This window comes from Astatotilapia calliptera, chromosome 6 (assembly GCF_900246225.1).
Source record: "Astatotilapia calliptera chromosome 6, fAstCal1.2, whole genome shotgun sequence".
In the NCBI taxonomy this organism is placed as follows: domain Eukaryota; kingdom Metazoa; phylum Chordata; class Actinopteri; order Cichliformes; family Cichlidae; genus Astatotilapia; species Astatotilapia calliptera.
In genome coordinates this window covers 31353144-31372392 of record NC_039307.1, presented here as the reverse complement: position 1 = coordinate 31372392, position 19249 = coordinate 31353144, and the positions used below count along the sequence as shown (strand labels likewise).

The 19249-nt window shown below is 41.4% G+C and overlaps 1 protein-coding gene across 5 annotated transcripts; it reads right to left on the bottom strand.

Annotated features, from left to right (window-relative positions):
- Nucleotides 1-4896: 4896 nt before the first annotated feature.
- gaa2 (alpha glucosidase 2) lies at nt 4897-18928 on the bottom strand. Of its 5 annotated transcripts, none has more exons than XM_026171681.1 (21): nt 18724-18928; nt 17689-17790; nt 16928-17500; nt 16099-16244; nt 15700-15865; nt 15329-15425; nt 14701-14820; nt 13616-13734; nt 13342-13473; nt 13142-13252; nt 11169-11282; nt 10978-11062; nt 10781-10898; nt 10532-10665; nt 10183-10334; nt 9798-9946; nt 9578-9719; nt 9391-9489; nt 7684-7848; nt 7336-7482; nt 4897-6353 (listed from the first exon to the last, which is right to left on the bottom strand). In XM_026171681.1, exons 2-21 carry the CDS (start codon nt 17773-17775, stop codon nt 6291-6293), a joined length of 2919 nt encoding a protein of 972 aa, XP_026027466.1. In that variant the 5' UTR covers nt 17776-17790; nt 18724-18928; the 3' UTR covers nt 4897-6290. The 5 variants fall into 5 exon arrangements, with proteins under 5 accessions (XP_026027466.1, XP_026027463.1, XP_026027464.1 ...); XM_026171678.1 differs by lacking the exon at nt 18724-18928 and adding an exon at nt 18540-18713; XM_026171679.1 differs by lacking the exon at nt 18724-18928 and adding an exon at nt 18491-18553.
- Between the last annotated feature and the right edge of the window lie 321 nt (nt 18929-19249).

Below are 19249 nucleotides of genomic sequence, written 5' to 3'. Positions count from 1 at the left end.
AAACTTTCATTTTCTTGACTACTGCTTTGGTTAATTGGTAAATGGACTGATTCTTATATAGCGTCTTTCCACTCTCCTGGAGCACTCAAAGCACTTTATACAACATGCCACATTCACGTAAGCACTGTTTTCTATGGTTTTCAGTGCTGGATGCATCAGAGAGCAACTTGGGAAGTCAGCATCTTGCCTGAGGATATTTGGTATGCAGACTGGGGGAGCCGGGGATCAAACCACCAACCTTCCGATCAGCACATGACCTGCTCTACCTCCTGAGCTACAGCCACCCCTAGTTTGGCTTACTATTTCCCATGAAGAGGATTTTCTGGGAAGTCAGCTGTATGTACTCCATGTGTGTTGAATCATCTTTTTCCTCTCTCTGTTTGAGGTCAAATAGGTTTTTTTTTCTCCTGAATTTCACAGTTAGATGCTGCTTGCCTGCAGCATACGAGTTTTTCACGGGAACAGTTAAATGGATGCCATTCAGATCACGAATAATGAATCCAAGCTTCAGACCATCAAGGAAATCTTTCAGCTTGATAGGTGGAATTTACTGGACTTTCAGGCTAAAGTTGGCTTGTGCAGAAAGCAGATGATGTGATACAATGTGAGCATGAATCACATAGCAGAGGGCAAACAGAAAGCAAAAGTAAGGAGACAAAATCTGATAATGAAGTAAACACTTGGCTTGATGTTGGGCTAACTGTCACCGAGCAGTTTTCAACACACCTTTGAGCAAGACCAGATTTCAAAGTCTTACCAAAATAAACTGACAGCCCCTGAGTAACAACAACAACCTGCAGAATACTTGGAGCAGCCCTAACTTTCACATACGTTTCTGATGCCAGGTGATATTTTGGAGAATAAACTTTTATCTGCTGCCAGCACAAGATTCACATTCCTGGTTTTGATTGAAATATCTTGCAGTGCATCAGAGGGATTCTCACGCGATACCATGAATGCATCCACAAGCAAACTAGTGACTGAGCCCATGGAAAGTGTTTACCATGGACAAAGAGCAAGAAAGCCAATTCCCTTTTTCCTTAAACTTCTCCTGAAGACTACAAGAGTTGTTAGCCATGTTGGACATGATACCAAACCACTGGTTCCTTGGGAAAAGCGTATTTTCCAAGACTGGAAAGGTTGGCAAGTTGCTGGCTCTGGCTGTGTGAAACCAGTTGTGAAGGAGGTGCTGCACCAAAAACCTCACTGCGATAGCTTTGGCTGCAAGCTGACTGACACGGCTGAATGCAGTTTCCATGTTTGTCTACAAAGGCTTGTTAACTACTAGCTGAGCAGAAGTAAATCTTGAAAAGTTTCGGAGCAAGACAGAAATGTAGAATGGTAGCCTTCAAAGTAAACGCTGCACCTCAGGGCTACAGCAGGGATCTTTCAAAAAGTTCAAATTTTACTGTAAAGCCAAAAGGTGCCCATTTCTGTTGTGCGTAGTATTTTACACTACAACTCATGGAGTAGTTGTAGTGTTCGTCACTTCCATACACACTTCAACCGACAGCAAAAATAGGGAAATTTATGCTGACTATTTAGCAAACACATTTTTCTTATCAACAGGTAGTTGTCAGGGGGTGATCCATTACTGGTCTGTAGACCTGTGTAACTGGAAGTTTATCAGTCATTTCTCTAGTGACTGCCATCAACCTCCAGCAAACAGTCAGGGAATACTCATTTTCCCTCACAAGCAGTGGTTGCAGACCAGTCTCTAGGCCGGTGTGTCTGAGGCTGTACTGGCTTGATCCATACCACCACAAAATGCCATGTTTTTGCAAAACCTCAGTACAACCCAAAGAATTTTTGCAACCATATGCTGGCAAACCAAAAGAATGCAAGTTTAAGGCTTCACTTTTCAGACCTACCATACTACACATCCAACTTTAATGTGTCTGTGTGTGAAACACGGTGCCTTCATAGCACCACCAGGTCAGATTTAGCTCAATACACGTCTACCATCAGTCAAAATCTACTAATTTAATCTACTTTCCTTTTCAGGAAAGTCAGGTGAGTGAAGCATTAACATGCAACATTTTTGACATACTAAACAGCACAGAGGCTCGTCCATGTGTGACTTTCTTTCCTCTTTTTTCTGATTTTTCATTGCTGAAAACAAACTGCACAGAAACCTGTACAATCTTTAGAGTCAGGTCAAAAAACAAGACTTCACATAATAGCCAGCATTGTAGAGTGAACAGAAATATGGTAAAAATGGTAAATGGCCTGTATTTGTATAGCGCTTTACTAGTCCCTAAGGACCCCAAAGCGCTTTACACATTCAGTCATCCACCCATTCACACACACATTCACACACTGGTGATGGCAAGCTACATTGCAGCCACAGCCACCCTCTGACCACCACCAGTAGGCAACGGGTCAAGTGTCTTGGAAACAAATGCAAGTGCAGTAAAAAAAAAAAAGAGCTTGGTGTTGTCTCTGTCCCATGTCAGCAACTCTTACTGTTAAAAATATCTCCTGCAAGCTGCAAAGGAACGTTCGAAGTGAACAATGAAGCTGCATTTAACTTCTTTTTATGACTTTCCAGATTTTTCTTCCTTTTTTTTTTATACGCAACAAGGCCTTCTCAGTAACACTGCTAGTTTATTTTAAATTCAGTTTCTGCTTTATGTAGCATACAGCAAAACTTTAATGTGACAAAGCAGAAATTCAGAAAAGCCCGACTGGAACACAATCTAGCAGCTCCAAGTTTCTTCCTCAGACAACTGACACTAAATCACTGTTTGCCCTACAAGCAAAGTTGCACACATCAAACACGGACAAGAATCCCACAAAAAGTCTTGTGTGTTGGTCCCACTCTCCACATGCAAAGCATACAAACACCCCCCTACGCATGAATGCCTAATCCTCCCAAATCCAGACAGGAAATGCCCTCGTCAGTAGAGCTGAATGCTTTTGACAGACCCCTGCTGCTCTTTCTCTGAGCTCTCTCTCCTCCCCCTTTTGCTGAATGATATATGTGCTCTCCTCAAAGTCCCATCTGGAAACAGTTAGCCTGTGAACATTTCCACACAGCCAATAAAAACACATCTATTGCAAGCCTAGTTTATCAGCAATGGAGGACAATTTCAGCATGCAATTGTTACTTTCACTTTCTGGAGCTTTTGTTGGTACAACGAAGCAATAGTTTACTGTCATGACTCAGAGATCCGGTCAAAGGTCTGGCGTAGCGTCAGGGCTCCTTTTCCATGATGTTTTCCAGTTAGTTTGTTATGGTGAGAAACACGTACTAGAACATGCAACTCTTAAGAGTCAAAATGATTTATAAGAGTCCTCAGATGACCCCGGTATCTTAATGACGGACATCCTGAGACTGTTATCTAAATAACTTCTGACTTTCATAGAGTGGAGAGTCTAGTCTAGTCTGTAGATGCAATGAGGGTTTTAAAGGGAAACAGCATTACAGAGAAAGAGATGGAAAAAGCAGAGCAGCAGGATGAGAAAATAAGAGGAGGAACAGGAGAGTGGCCTTATAATTTGAACAAACACACATACACAGATCTCAACCTTGTTTATAGCTACACTCAAACTATGAATAAGTATAAGGTAAACATTAACCGTACAGCTCACAGTTTCAGTTAAGAACAATTGTCATTTCCTGATAAGAAATATTTCAATGTGCAATGACTCTTACTGAACATTTGCTAGTGATAAAGTGCTACTCCCGGTGAGGTTTTGAGGGGTGAGAATGTATTATTTTCTTCTCATGTTACAAAGTGTGTCAGAAACATCCTCTGTTGCCAGAGTGGCAATTACACAGTTACAGTCATGTGGAAGAAAAGGACTCCACAGGACTCTGTAGTCCCTTATAAGCACACCTTTACTGCTTCCATAATAATTAAGGTGGTAAGTAGCAGCCAGGTGGTGCTGATCAAATGCACTTGATAAGGTGATCATCAGCAAGTGTGAGTACCTTTATAAAAGCAGATTCTCTGGCAGATGCACAATTGTGCAACCTTCAGTGAAGCTGCAAAACACCCAAGAGCTACTCTGTTATATCAGAATCTACAGGCCTCAGTTAACATGCTAAATGTTAAACTTCATGATAGTTAAATCAGGAAAAGGTTTGAACAAGTGTGACTTATTTAGAAGTCAGAAGATGGCAGCACAGCTTAGGTTTGCCAAATTGTGTCTGAACAAACAGGAAAAACCTCTGGAGCAAATTTCTTTGGACATGCAAGACCAAAGTAGAGATTTTTGGCTTTAGTGTACAGCAACAGAGTTGCTGAAAAACAAAACTTTAGAACAAGTGTGATGCATGGTGGTGGAGGGGTGATGATTTGGGCTTCTTCTGCAGACACAGGACCTGGGCAGCTAACAGTCATTGAGTTGACCTTGAACTCCTCTGTATACCAAAGGACTTTAGAGTCAAATGTGAGGTCGTCTATCTGACAATCGAAGCTTGGCCAAAATTAGGTCATGCAACAGGATAATGATCCTGATGACAGCAGCAAATCTGCAACAGGACAGGTGAGAAACAGAAGGATGAAGGTGTTTCAATGATTCAGCCAAATACCTCAGCTGACTCCAATGCTGTGAGAGTTGTGCATAAACCAATGTCCACATATCTCAAAGAAATGAAGTAACACTGCAACGAGTGGGACAGCATTCCTCCAACATGACGCGAGACTGATAAAGTTACAGAGAAACTGATTACTTCAAGTTCTTGCTGTTGAATGTGATTCTACAACCTACTGAACATAGGATGTACTTTGCTTAGTCCTGTCCTGGTCATTGGGAGACCGTGCCCTCTGCTGGCGAGTTTACTTCAGCACTTCAAGAAGCAATACAAAAAACATCTGTTCACTACTTTATAAGAGAAGGCCTCAAAACTGTACATCAAGTTAAAACACAAACAAATAAAACAGGAAGTCTCTTTATTTTGAAATGTTTTATTGTCTGATGTTACACTCAAATAAAAGTCAAACTGAAATTCAATTTGAGCACATAAAATTTATAATACCTTCAAAATAAAATACTGCAAACTGTCGGTGACACTTGAAGTATGAGTACATCACACGAACACGCATTCATGTCGTTGTCAGCATATTCTTTTCCAGTGTTGTCTACAAGAATCCGTGAGAAATACTAATTCACGGCAAATGTACTAAATCAATTTCAAATTTAGGCAGAAATGAACAGTGCTGATCTAAAAACAAGGAAAACAAGTTTTAGCTTTCATTTGTATTCTGCTCTGTCAGAGTGACGAGTCACAGTAAAATGATTGTACAACACTTGTAATCAGCAAAGTCCTTCTTGTGTTTAACAGTAATATGGTCTTCAGCGTTGAAAAGGGGCTGACGTTATAAAGCAGAGATGCTTAAAAACAAAGAAAAAGAAGAAAAAGAAAAGGAATCATAAGGCACACCCACCTGTCCTATATTGCAGTACTAATTAGTGCAAAACAGACTGTAAACAACTTTCAAGCACATGGAACAAACTACATGATGAACTATGCTGTCACATTTTAAGGAAGCTAATTTTATCTCACTCATTTATTGCACGTCATTTTTCTGCTCACGAGGACTTAAAAAAGGGAACAAAAGTAAAATTAAAAATGTAGTGTTGATTACATTAACTTAGTATAGACTACCCAGACCAAACTATAATATAAATCAGATACACACAAAGAGAGTGGTCTTCCAAAGACATTAAAGCTGCGTCTAAACTGCTATTGGTCAGTGATGACAAGCTTTTCAAAGCATGCCGAGCACAGGAAGGCGATTTTGACTAATTGTGCAAAGCCTGCATTAGGATGATATTAACACTACAATATGACCCCCTCGCTCCTGAGTACCTTAAATTTCACTCCTAACTGACGGACACTTTGCTTTGGCTCTTTATTCCTAATCATCGGGTATAAACTCTTAACATTCACGCAACCTTTGTATTCAAGCGCGTTTGCATTGACGTCAGCAGCTGTGATCTTTTTTAAGTGAATCCCTCCCTTACGAAGCCTACGAGCAAGACACCCAATGCAGATGTGGAAACACTGACAAGGACATCTGAATGGTGAAAATGTTGAGCCCCAGTGATTTCATTTCTACGCTTGCTGCAGAGCTATACAGGCATATCCCAAGGAAAGGTTTGAAGAGTTAAGTGAAATACTGCTCTTTAAAGGGCGACGACCATCAATGAAGTAAATTACCCGACATCCCTATTTCGCATCGAGTGTCTTTGAGTCAAGAGCCAAAATAATTTGAAAGAAATGGCTGTTCTTATTCTTGGAGATGGTGCGCTGTGCAAGCTTGTGGCTTCACAGCTGCTTACATCCAGCTGATGGTGAAGTTCTGACTCAGGCTGAGACCCAGATCAGCGACTGTTAACACCTGCAGAGAGGAAGGAAAGCATCATTACTGTTTGGAGAATATCTTCATGTGAAACCAAAGCCAACACTATCTGCTGTCTGCATTAAAGCTACAGAACACCATGGCAATAACACATGGCTTCATGAGCACAAGTAATACAGGGTTTTAAATCTAAAATCTACTAATTTGATATTTTATTCAAGACTTATTCAATAATATTATTGATCTTTTTTTTTTTAAATCACTGCTTTTTGTCCATCTATAACAATGCCATCAGAAAATTCTATAATATAAAACTAAGATAACCACATTTACATTTCATACCTTAAATACATGTTGCTGCCAGTTTTTCTGTGCTGGACTAATATCATAAAGTTTTGCATTTCTCGAAATAACTGATCAAATTAATTATTTAATGCCCAAATGCAAAAAAAAAATGACAGCTTTCACAGTACACACTGTGTGACAAACGTGTAAAGTAACAATCAAATTAATTTAAAAATATTTTTAATTGAAAATAAAGGAAGAGGAAAAAGATGGAAATACTGGGTACAGTTTCATCCTGTGTTAGAAACTGAAACAAGGCTGATTTATGAAACCTAGCAGCTTTAACAAGGAAGCATCTTTCGGTAAAAACCAAAGGTACCAGGTTTTTGTTTTGTTTTGTTTTTGTTTTTTTTTTGGGGGGGGGGGGGGGGAGGGGGGTCTCTTTTGCAAAGGTGGGAAAACCCAGTAGATACTTGAGTTCTCTGTTGTGCTGCTGATGTGGTTGTCTCCAGCTGTGGAGTCTGTTAAACTGAGAAAGGTCGCTGTCATGAGAAACTGATTTCAGACTCGCTTCTTCTCTCTGTTGACATAATTGTGATGCTCTGCAGGCTTGATTCACCATGTGCACTTCTCTGTTTGCCCTGTCAGTCTTTTTAAGTTTTTTTTTATGATGTGTCACCGTTTTCTTTTTCCAAACCTAAAAACAAAAAAGACCCCACATAACTCAGAACCTCACCTGGTTGTTTCTGTAGGTAAACGGTGCATCTTGGGAGTTCACCAACACTCTGCTCGGCTTCTCCGTCACACCATAGAAGGAGGCCGACTCCACAGTGATGTATGACGCCTCGATGTGGTTAGAGAGCACCTGGGATGTCATTGTGTTCTACAAAATAAGGTAATAAAAAAAGCTCAAACCATTTTTCAACAACACGGGTGAGATTCTCTGAAAACAGCTAAATTAGACAGGTCCAGACACAGTTCATCTACACGAGCAGCGGCATGATGTGTGAAGTCAGATAAAGTAGGCTGGAGCAAACACGCAGGGTAGATTACTGTACTCTACAAAATAGATGAAGGTGAGCACCTGAGCAATGCTGAAGATGATGTAGGCGTACTGGTTGGTCTCGTAGGTGTCGATGGTCTCTCCATCATCCCAGAACAGATCTCCACTGGCTGAACCATCTTGAGAGAGAGCTGAGACGAGGTGGAGAGGCTGACCGGTGCTTACCCACAGGGTCAGGTTGGGCGCCTGTTCAAACATGCACAGAGAGAAAACATGAATGTGAATCAAGTGGAAGACACACACACACACGTCTGACCAGTAGAATCACAAATTCAGACACACACACACACACACACACACACACACACACGGTTTTCAGCATTCTTCAGTTTTCAGCACAGACTTAGAGTTTGTTTGTTATTTTAAAAGGCAAAAGTCCAACACAAGGAGGTAGCATATGGAGCCACAGATATCATCGTTTATAGCACAAAAAAAATTTAACAAAATTTTTTGGCGTAATTTGTGTGAATTACATCTGAATGTGTTTGGATTAAATGTTATATTTTTATGTTTGAGATGCAGAGGTTTCAAAAGGTTCAAATAATAAAATCCAATAAACCATGTATCAGGGCTGTCCAACTCCAGGCCTCGAGAGCCGGTTTCCTGCAGGTTTTAGATCTCACCCTGAGTCAACACACCTGAATCAAATGATTAGTTCGTTACCAGGCCTCTGGAGAACTTCAGGACATGTTGAGGAGCTAATTTAGCCATTTAAATCAGCTGTGTTGGATCAAGGACACATCTAAAACCTGCAGGACACCGGCCCTCGAGGCCTGGAGTTGGACACCCCTGCCAGATATGCACTGATAGATATCGGCGACAAGTGTAGATATGCATGTGCTTTCCCTTCATATCTAGCACACAACGGGAGATTGTCTGTTTCAGACACGCTGACACTTCTGGAAACGCTCTGTGGGGTTTCGACGAGAAAGCTGACGAGGTAGGGCTGCCTCCCCCTTACACAGTGCAGTATGGTCTGTGCTGCTTGCTACACAAGGTTTACTGACCGGCTGGCAGGTTAAAGACTGTTTGATGTTCAGTCTGAGTCAGACATTTGCATTCTCACCTCGGCCAAGGTAATGTGAAGCAAAGTTGAGTGCTTCAGCGTGAAAAGTCCCATTTTAGCCTAAATTTCCTTCAAACTTTGGTAAACTTGTTCTAAATTTCATTGCAAAAATAATAATATTGGAGTTAAAGGCAAAGCTTTCACCTTGTTCTCTTACACTTTGCCACTTTTACTGCTGAGTGCTACTGCAGAGTGGATTGTTTATGGTGTGAACAGGATCCAACTTCTATCCGAACAAACTAGCAGGTGCACGCTGCAAGTTTAGGCTACAGCAGCTCCTGTACCCACTCTGTCATGCTTTGCATTCTGGGATCTGGGAGAGTACCATACATATGTGAAGGTCAGTACGGCCAATCAAGTAGCTGTAAAATGAGCATAAATTCTCCATGTTCTCTACTCATCCAGAACACAGAACACTTCCTTTGTTTACTGTTGTTGCTCCCGCCTCAGACGCACTTGGCCAATCAGCAGACTGAACATTCTCACGTTTTTTTTTTTTAATGACAGATTTTGGTTCGAGTAAACAAACTGCAGTGTAAGATGCCCTTAGGTTTACAGGGATTACAGCCACATATTCTGACTGTACTATTTAAAAGTCTGCCCATGGTTAATTTGAGCATCCAGCATTGTAACAGGACCGTTTTAGCTGAAAAACCTTTTACCTGTGTTGGTATAATGGAGCCCTCACGCAAATGCAGGTTGATCTTATCTAGAGGCGCATTGAGTTGAAGCTCTTCGCCCTTACTGGTCACACAGTCGCCCTGGGAAGTAAAGGAACACACATGATATAAGCACTCTGATCAAGTCACCATACGCTCTGTCCTCGCACTATCGCTCACAGAGTCTCACCGTGTAATAGTCGTACCACAGTCCCTCAGGGAAGTAACCATCCACGTAGACCACTCCAGGATCCAACACTGGTGTCACCAACAAACTCTTCCCCCACATGAACTGCTTGTCGATGCCGTAGGCTTTCACGTCTTTGGGAAACCTTTTGAGTACGTAAAGTTATGCACCCCGGAAACACACGGAATACATGAAAATCTGTGCTTTTAGGATTCCTACTCACTCGAACATTATTGGTCGAGCCACTGTGTGTCCGTGCACATGCGCGTGATGGAAGAGAGTGTAGAGAACAGGGAAGAGAGAGTAGCGCAGCAGCAGAGCCTCCTTCATGGCTGTGCGAGCAAGCGGGCTGAAAGCTGTCGGGTCTTGAGGCTGTAAAACCACAAAAATAAGCCCCACACACAGTAGGAGATGCAAAATAGAAAAATGAATCCATTAGTAGACATGCAGTTACATGTTTAGATTCTCCAAATGACGTCTCAAGCTACAAAACAAACACTGATGTAAAAGTTTCAGGTGTCATCACGAAACTATAAATAAACAAATAAGTACAATTTTCAGAAGCACAGCTAAACCTGTAAGTGATAAACTGAAGAGGACACTCTTACCTTCATGCTGATGGCGTTGTGGTTTCGTGTGAACGGATAGAAAGCTCCCAGCTGAGTCCAGCGGACGCACAATTCCTCCTGCGTCTCCTCGCTGAAGCCGCAGACATCTGCTCCCACCAGCGGGATGCCCAAAAGGTTAAAGGTCAGCATACCTGCACAGAAGGAAATGGGAGTTAAATATCCAACGATGAGACGGACAATTTCACACGAAACATCCTCAAATCCAAAATGATAAATAATAGAAGAGATTATCCAAGAATTCAAATAAGCAGTTTTACGACAACAGATCAGCCACAGTGTCGTCGTTTATGCATCAGTGTGTATGATCTGTATCTGCTGAACTTCTGACCTGCTATAGAAGTGTAAAGGTCTTTCCACTGACTCCTGTTGTCTCCAAGCCAGTGACCAGAGTACATGCCCTGACTGGGGAAGGTGGAGCGAGAGATCACGAAAGGTCTCTTTGCCACAATTCGCTTCAGAGCGCTGAACACGGGGACAGAGAGGAAGTGAAAACAACAAGACAAAGTGTGTAATGAAGAAGTATTGTAGTGTTTTATTTCCGTTGCGTGTGTACATCCGAGTATTGAGAGCATCAAACCTTGCAGAGGCTTTAGCTTCCATCAGTCCATACAGACTGTGCATGTTGTAATGTATGGACTGCTTCTGCTGCGCGGTGGCACACAAGGTTTTGGCTCTCAGCAAACCTCCCAGTACACCTGAAAGCAGAAGACCCCATGAAACCCAAATGTATTGTATGTTTGTAGTGTGATCTCTGTTGTAGATCCAATCTCCTACCTGGAGTGTAAGGAGGGTTTTCAAGATTGTTTGTTGGGCAGCCACTGGTCGATCCATCCAGGAAGTTTGATGGCTCATTCATGTCCTAAAACCAAGTGAAGTGTTGTCAGATCTTTAAATAATCATAAGGAGACATCTAGGCAGGAGTCAGTGATTACTTATTTAACAGCCTGCACTGTTCTCATACTTACAATCCATAATCCATCAAACGCCACCTTATCGTGGAACATCTGTAGGTTGTCATACCACCATTCATGTGTCACTTCATCAGAGAAATCTGGATATGCCGTGAGACCAGGCCACACCTGGAAACGGGAAGAAAGAATTTTAGTTTAAATTCATGCTTAACATTCAAAACCATGTTCATTTATTATTGGGCTCGCCTGGCTGCACTTAAGAACCGGTCCAGCTGAATTACGTAGAGCTAATGAAGCTGGAGAACTTTCAAAAGCTTTCAGCTATACTGTAGCTACTGTAGTACCGCCCAGATTAATGAGTGAGTGAGCTGTGATGAGCCTAAAGTCAGAGTTTTCTGGTACATGAACGGGGCTCTCTTTTTGTCTTGCTAAATCGCCATGGTAACTTATGTTTAACATAACCTGGTCAGGAGTAGGTCGCTTTCCATGCTCAAGACAGAACGTTTATGGATTCTCACATTCTGTGTCAGGACACTGAACACTTCTATTAAAACCTCTGAATCAGTGACGTCTACATGGTGTTACGTTCTGGTCCCGGCAAGTAAATAAACGTAACAAATAGTTTGCCCCACTCACTTCCCACCCACGCACAAACCCCAACAACGACACCTTTTTTAAGTATTTAAGCAGCCATTTATTTTCATCAGCAGTGAGCAATGCCAAAACAATAAACAAAACTCCCTATAAAACAATCCCTAGTCTTCCCTACACCAAAATAAAAAGAAGCCAAAACAAAAGACAAGTCACTTACCTAACTATCTAACGAAAAACAGGAGAAAACTTGTTCAACAAAAGAAAACGGCTTCTCACGCCTACTAGGCTGCGACAGTGAAAGTTATACAGCAAAGGAACAAAAAAGTGACTGCCACTGGTTAACTTATTTACAATTATTTACATGGCAAGGCTAGAGGTACACGTGAATACTCCAGCCTGCACTACAATGACACAACACACAACCCCGTGACCGAGTCAACGGGGTTCCAAACAGCACTCCCAGGTGACTGTCATCCGGACGTTAAGTACTGGAGGTGGTCCATCAATTATCCAGTCGGAAGGTGTGTAGAGACTCCACCCAGATACCTAGCAGCCACGCCCAGGTGTCCACCTCCTAGGAGAGAAAAAAGGGAAAATACCGCCACCATCCTCCGGTGGGAGGCACAACACCAACAAACACATCACTGGGTCATAACAATGGGTTTAAGTGATCGAAGAACTGGTGGAGTAAGAAGCTGGTTCAGTGTAACTCTGCTTTCTTTGATTGGGGATTTGATTTGAGACAGCAGGTATCACAATGATAGTTAGCAGCTTTCAAAGAAAGCCCGGGGTCTCTGCGCATGCTAAAATAAAAGCAGGCTTCTGATGCATTATTTGCATCTTCTGCACAAAATGAACCAATTACGTTCTGCCCAATCAGTCAAGAGAAACAGCAGGAGAGATAAAGGATGTAAAGACTTATTACAGCAAAACACAACACAGGTACATCAAAGTAGAGAAGAGGGGAATGTTGCAGAAAACTGTTAATCCTGTAAATTCATCAGTGAAAGTATTTATTTTACCCCTGGGTGCACTCTCAATATTAACATTAGATAAGTGTATTCAGGTCTGACATGGCCTCCATAATGAAGGAATGAATATTCTCTGTGATAAATACCAATAAAAACATCTTAATAGCAGCAATACTGACTTAGCAGCAGATTAGGCCCAGGCATATTTATGCTTAAAATTCCTGTGAAACAAGACGCACAACAACGAACATCTCTGCTAAGTATCTACTGTGCACTTTGATTATTTCATCAGCAAAAGAATCAATGAAAAAGTGGGGCTCACAAATACTTAAATCTACTCTGGAACAAGAAAGCCCAGCACCATCATATACAGGCTCTAGGCTCAACATGTTTCCCTAACTCATTAATCCTGCGTCACAGAACATGGCTCAGTTAATGTGGTTGTGTGGCTTCATGTCTCACCTTCCCAATAAGCGTTTTCCCTTCAGCATCTTTAATAAAAACTCCTCTCTTTACACCTTCATCGAAGGGCCAGTATGAGCCCTCGGGTTGTGTGCTGCTGATACCCGGGTCCTGAAGGATTAATAAACGACTCACTTAAACACTCACATGCCAAAGCAGACACAAAACACATGAGACCAAGTACACGTGTGTTTGCATACCAGGATCATGACGTAGCGTTGGTTATGAGCATGTAGGTCCCTGACCAGTTCAGGTAGTGTGTCAAACTTTTTTGATTCATATGTAAAGTCCATAAATTTGTCCATGTAGTCAATGTCATTCCATTGGACATCCTGCGATTAAACAGACTCATTATTATTAATAATAAAATGAATTCACTCATCCTAAAGCTACTTAAGAGAAATGCATATGTTTAGGGTTAATTACAAAAGAACAAAAACTAAAAACACTGACACGTACTACAAAAGAAATTACCTGAGGTATCCCATAATTCCTCATGCTCTTGACAACCTCCCACGTAGAATTACTCGTGTAGTAGCCCCATCGGCAGAGATGGTACCCTAAGGCCCAGTAGACTGGCATCGCTGGGTATCCTGTGTCAACAAAGATGGATGAAAAGAAAGCGGCGATTCTCAAAACAAAAACAGGACAAACTCAAGGTGACAGAGGCAAAAGGCTGGAGTTATTTATATAATGGAGTTCCACAGGGTTCTATGCTGGGACCAGTTTGTTTACATTTCACATGCTTCTCTCAGGCCTAGAATACATTTTCATTGCTATACAGATCATAACCAGCTTCATCTATCCATGAAGTTAGATAACACACGGCAATTGATTAAACTACAGTAATGTCATGAGGACATAAAAACCTGGATGACCTCCGATTTCCTGCTTATAATGTGAGATATTTCCAGAGTAATCATCTGTCTTACCAGATTCTTAGTCTAGATGGCATTACTTTGGCCTCCAGTAACACTGTGAGGAACCTTGGAGTCATTTTTGACCAAGACATGTCCTTCAATGCACATATTAAACAAATATGTTGGACTGCTTTCTTCCATTTGTGCAACATCTCTAAAATTATCCTGTCTCAGGGTGATGCTGAAATTAGTTCATGCATTTATTACTTCTAGGCTGGACTACTGTCATTCATATGACTGTTCTAAAAGCTCCCTGAAAAGCCTTCAGTTGTTCCAAAAAATGCTGCAGCAAGAGTCCTGACAGGGACCAGAAAGAGAGAATATTTCTCCTATACTGGCTCCTCTTCATTGGCTCCCTGTTAAATCCTAACTCAAATTTAAAATCCTACTTATCACACGAGGTGATAAGTCTATACAAGGTCTTGAATAATCAGGCTCCATCTTATCTTGACATAGTACTATAGTACTGCATCACCCCAGTAGAGCACTTAAAAGGGAGTTTTTCCTTCCCACTTTTGCCAAGTGTTTGCTCAAAGGGTGGTTGTCTGATTTTTGAGGTTTTCTCCCATGAAAACATGGATCAGGGTGCAGTACACATGCCTACATATATGTGCATCTCATCACAGTGCTACTACTGACCTACAACATCCACATATTGCTGAACCACTGAACCAGGATCAGGACCAAGGAAAATGTAAAAGTCAAGGATCCCACCAATAGTACGCCAGGTAAGGGCCGGGGTAGGCTGGAGGGCCACGTCTGACAAAACAGATAAGAAACTGATGAGACATTTTTCATCAAAAGAAACGTGCACTTTAGAAGAAAATAGAGTAAGATATTAGGCTGATCATTCTCATTTCCAAACTACATCTTCAGTTTGTGAAAGAACAACACAGAAAACAAACGCAGAAAAGAACAGAGGTCTGTATAATAATCTAAAGGTGATTTTCAACATAACTTAGTTCAATGGCAAAATGAAACAAATCTTATTAAAACTTCAGTACATTGCAAATCGTTTTACAGTTTGTGTTGGCAAAGCTCTGAATAATCAATATGACATCTGAGTATGATATGAAGTTTATTGTCACACACTGGAAAGTCCATTTGTAACTTCTGCTTTTATGAAATTGCTTAACTTAGTCAGCTGCTGTCATGTGAACTTGACTTGTAAGCTTAAGCATTTTATTCTGCTGTTCCTGAGTGTTTGTGTATGTGACCTATTGCACATTGTGAAACCAGAAGGTATTAGGGTGACTAACAGACTTACCCATTGCATTGCTGTTCAGCAGGAAGAAGCCGTGTGCGTTCCCTCCATCTTCCATTGCCAGGTAAAATGGATGAGCCCCATACAGGTTTGTCTGCTCCTACAGTACGGAAGAAGAATGCAAAGATATTACAATACATTTCATGTAATCTGCAGTTTTATCCAGCCAGTTAACAAAATTAATTCAGCCTCCTGTCATCCTCCAAAGACAGCCTGCAACAGCTTTGTGAACTGACTGCAAACGTGAGAGCATGGCAGCAAAGTATCAAAGATGATCAGACAGAATAACTAACTGATCATTTTACTGACAAAAACTATATTAACGTGAACATCTGAGGGATCACACAGCAGCTGTGTCTGTGACTGATGGTTACCGTTGGAGGCACATCTCTAGCCCACATGGTGAGCGTGTTCCAGTGGACATCGTGCAGGAAGGTGGAGCGATGCTCGCCCAGGCCATAAATGAACTGCGTAGGTAGGGAAGTGGAGAACTGGAGGAACTGATCCGCGTAGAAGAGAGGCGCCACAGTGGTGTTCAGACTAACAGGAAACATTTGGACAAGCATTAATGAGACTGTTATTTCATAACTGAATACATATATACAGTTAAGAGTATCCAATATGTATATGAATGAGGAAATCTAACTACAGCCCTTTTCTTCAACGTAAGCCAAATGAGACCTACAACACAGAGCCGCAAGTGGAAAAAAATCCCTCTGAATCAGATATTTTATTCCTCACATTTCAGAATGTCCCATTCAGCTCAGACTTACAGTACTGCTCCTGTTGAGCGCCTCTTCACCACAAGACCAAATGGTTGCTTTGAGAGCTCGATGATATAATCTGGGCTTTCTGTCTTGTTGGTGACAGTGGGGACGGAGATGGGAACTTCAAAGCGTGAGCTTGAAGGGTCGGTGATCTTGATGGAGAAAAATTTGTGGTTAACTGACAGTAATTGTTACAAACATTTTATCAGAATTTAGAAAAAAAAAAAACAACTTAATTAATCAAGCAAATTTACAGGATTAGATTTGAACCTGATGAAATGAAAAATGCAATGCAAAGGAGAGCAAATTTTTCTTACATCTGTAATAGACAGGTGTAGTTTCTCTTATCTTTATTGTCATGAATATTAATCAATAAAATTATCACAGTGCAAAGGTCAACATGTTTGTTTTATATGCAAAGCAAGAATCAACAGATGTGTGCACTGGAAGTCCATCTGCCCATCTTTTTTCCACATTTAGGTTTCTTACAGTGTGACTCAGTCATTTCATATAAAGTTTCTTAACTATCGCTGTCCAACAATCATGTTTATTTAAGACTATAAGGCAGTTTAGCCCGTGCCAATTTCCAAATTACAGCCTTTATATAATACCCTTTTATTTAAACCAAATACTAATTCTTTTATTGGTCTGTCGCTTCCTCCAATTAAGAAAATGAACACAGAAACAGAAGATCAGTGCAAAAACGCAGCATGAATTATAAGTTTTAAAGGCTCTTTAATACATGAACATGAGCAAAATGTATTCATCAACTTGTAAGTTTCCAAAATTTTGCCCTTCTATGTTTTCCATGACTAAATGTGAAACCTCTACTCACCCTGACACGCAGCCGCTTGTCCGTCTCATAACGCATCTCCACTTCTATGGTGAGGATGTCTCCAGGGTAATACGTCTTCACCTCCTTCATGAGCGTAGCTTTCTGTCCCAGCAGCGTGTCATTTAGTGACACGAGCGAGTACGAAGGGAACTCTGAAGGATAGAAACACCAAGGGATTCCATTTTTCCCTGACGGGCGACTGGCAGAGGAGAAAGCGGTGGACGCAGGGATAAAGCAGCAGTTCCTTGCCTCGCACAGCTCTCGGGTCACAACCACCCCTCTTTCAGGGTAGCAATCAAACCTCCACGCCTCTGGTATCAGACTGCATGTCTCAGTGCGGAAAGAGGCAGCAGTATCGTTCGCTGATGTTTGCACTTTGGGGCCCGGTGTTTGTCCTGGGCCCGGCAGTGGCGGTTTATGCTCCTGTTGGTTGGGAGTGTGCAGCCATAACACAGCACCCAGTAGCCATGCTCCACAGAGCACCAGCAGGAGGCAGCCGATCACCAGGAGGCCCGTGGTGACGGAGCATGAAGGTCCACGTTGAAGCAATGAGGCGTCCTCTGGCTCCAGCGCCTTGAAACACAGGAATGAAGTAAAAATCCAGTTTCAGCACTGGATACAGTAAAATACAGACTTTCCTCATAAAGATCCTAATTCTTGTGAGTCATCCTAATGAAAGAGATAATATACTAAAACGTAAAATTGTAAGCCTCTACGGATTATAAAATGACAAACAGATTCATAAACACAAGCTAACTCACTGAAGCCTCGCCTTGAACAGGCTCTTCTGACAAAACTGCGCTGGAAAACTGGACATCTTCAGGATTCAACTTCTTGTAGGAAACCATTGTGGCAATAAGAGTCTATGACAGTGAGAGACAGAGGAGAGCAAAGTCAGTCGAGACATGCAGCCACGATTCATTTCCTTTGTGTGAAGCTGCTGGAAGACGTGCATGACAAACAGTGAAGTGAAACTTAGTTTCTCCCATTTCAATGCAATGAGCACAATGGAAAAAATATACAAACAAACTACAGTGTCTGCGATGTCTAATGTTTATTAAGCATTAGGGTTAAGATTTAGGCATTTACTCAACTGTAATAAATGTCACAATTAATGTGCCTAATACCACCATACACCAGCTGTTCTAATATAATAAACGTGACTAATATACTGGGCATGCTGCATTTTGAACTGCAGCAAGTTTAGCCTTCAAGTAAAGGTCACACATGCGGAAAAAACGCGTTAACTGCAGTTATATTAGCTTATATAAACAAAGAAATGAACTTAATGAAATTTATATTTTAATATCGTAATCCAAGCTGCGGTGTTATTCCCAGTCACACGAATGAGAGGTCCTGAACAACTTGTGGCTAACTTTAGCTAGCTACTGCGTAGATATACACGTGAATGTCAAAGTTCACCTAGGAGACGTACGGCCTCTAAGTTCATTCGAGATTTATTTACAGGTGTTAAGCAATAGATAAAACAGCTGTTCACCCTAGCCTGCTACAGTGGTACGCTATTGTTTTTCATTAAGGTTACGTACGTTAGCGTTAGCTTACTTTAGCAGCAGTCTTAAGTTTAGCAAACGTTTACAGACAGGAGTGTCACCTTTAGCGACGTCCAACCGGATATGCTTTATTCTCTGCAGGCGCAGAGGTGCAATATACAGCCCAAAGTTAGCTTTAAATTACGCGTTACGAAGCTAAATTTTTCGTAGTGTTAATAACCTCTGCCACCACAGCCTGCTCGGCGCGGTGTGCGTTTATTTATCTCTACGGCGCTTTCAAAATACCTCGTAATTCCAACAACTTCCGTTTGACGCAGTCCCCTCCAACAAACTTTGAGCATACAGCCTTTATGCTCCACAAACAAATATCTCGTGTTGAGATATATATATGGTCGGTAAAATAAAAATTACCGACCATATGTTAGTAATTTTTTGTTTCCCAACACTGGTCAGAAGAACGCTTGCTCTCAGCGGTGCTGCCTTTAGGAGCAGCTGGGACTTCTGTGAAAGTGGTGGCAATATGTGAAGGCGATTAGATGACCAACATCTATCATGACTGAAAAAAACATGAGTAAAAATTTCAAGTTATTACTGCAAAATTTCAGCTTGGTATCCCAAAATTTCAAATTATGTTCCCAATTTCAAGGAATCAGACAGACAAACAAACAAAAAAATTTAAAGAAAAAAAAGGAAAATCAGTTAAGAAGAAGAAGAAAAAAAAAGTAGAAAAATGGCTGTCCCAATTTGAAACATTTTTAGTCTCAGGTGGAGAAATATGATTTACAGATTTTCATTTGTGAAACTTGTGATG

Excerpts from the sequence above, each read along its gene's own strand:
- gaa2 (XM_026171677.1), bottom strand. The coding sequence starts at position 18,060 with ATGGTGGTATTAGGCACATTAATTGTGACATTTATTACA. Across the intron at positions 13,735-14,700 it reads GCAATATGTGGATGTTGTAG|GATACCCAGCGATGCCAGTC; the intron begins GTCAGTAGTAGC and ends TTGTTGACACAG. Across the intron at positions 10,335-10,531 it reads CCTTTACACTTCTATAGCAG|GTATGCTGACCTTTAACCTT; the intron begins GTCAGAAGTTCA and ends CCTTCTGTGCAG.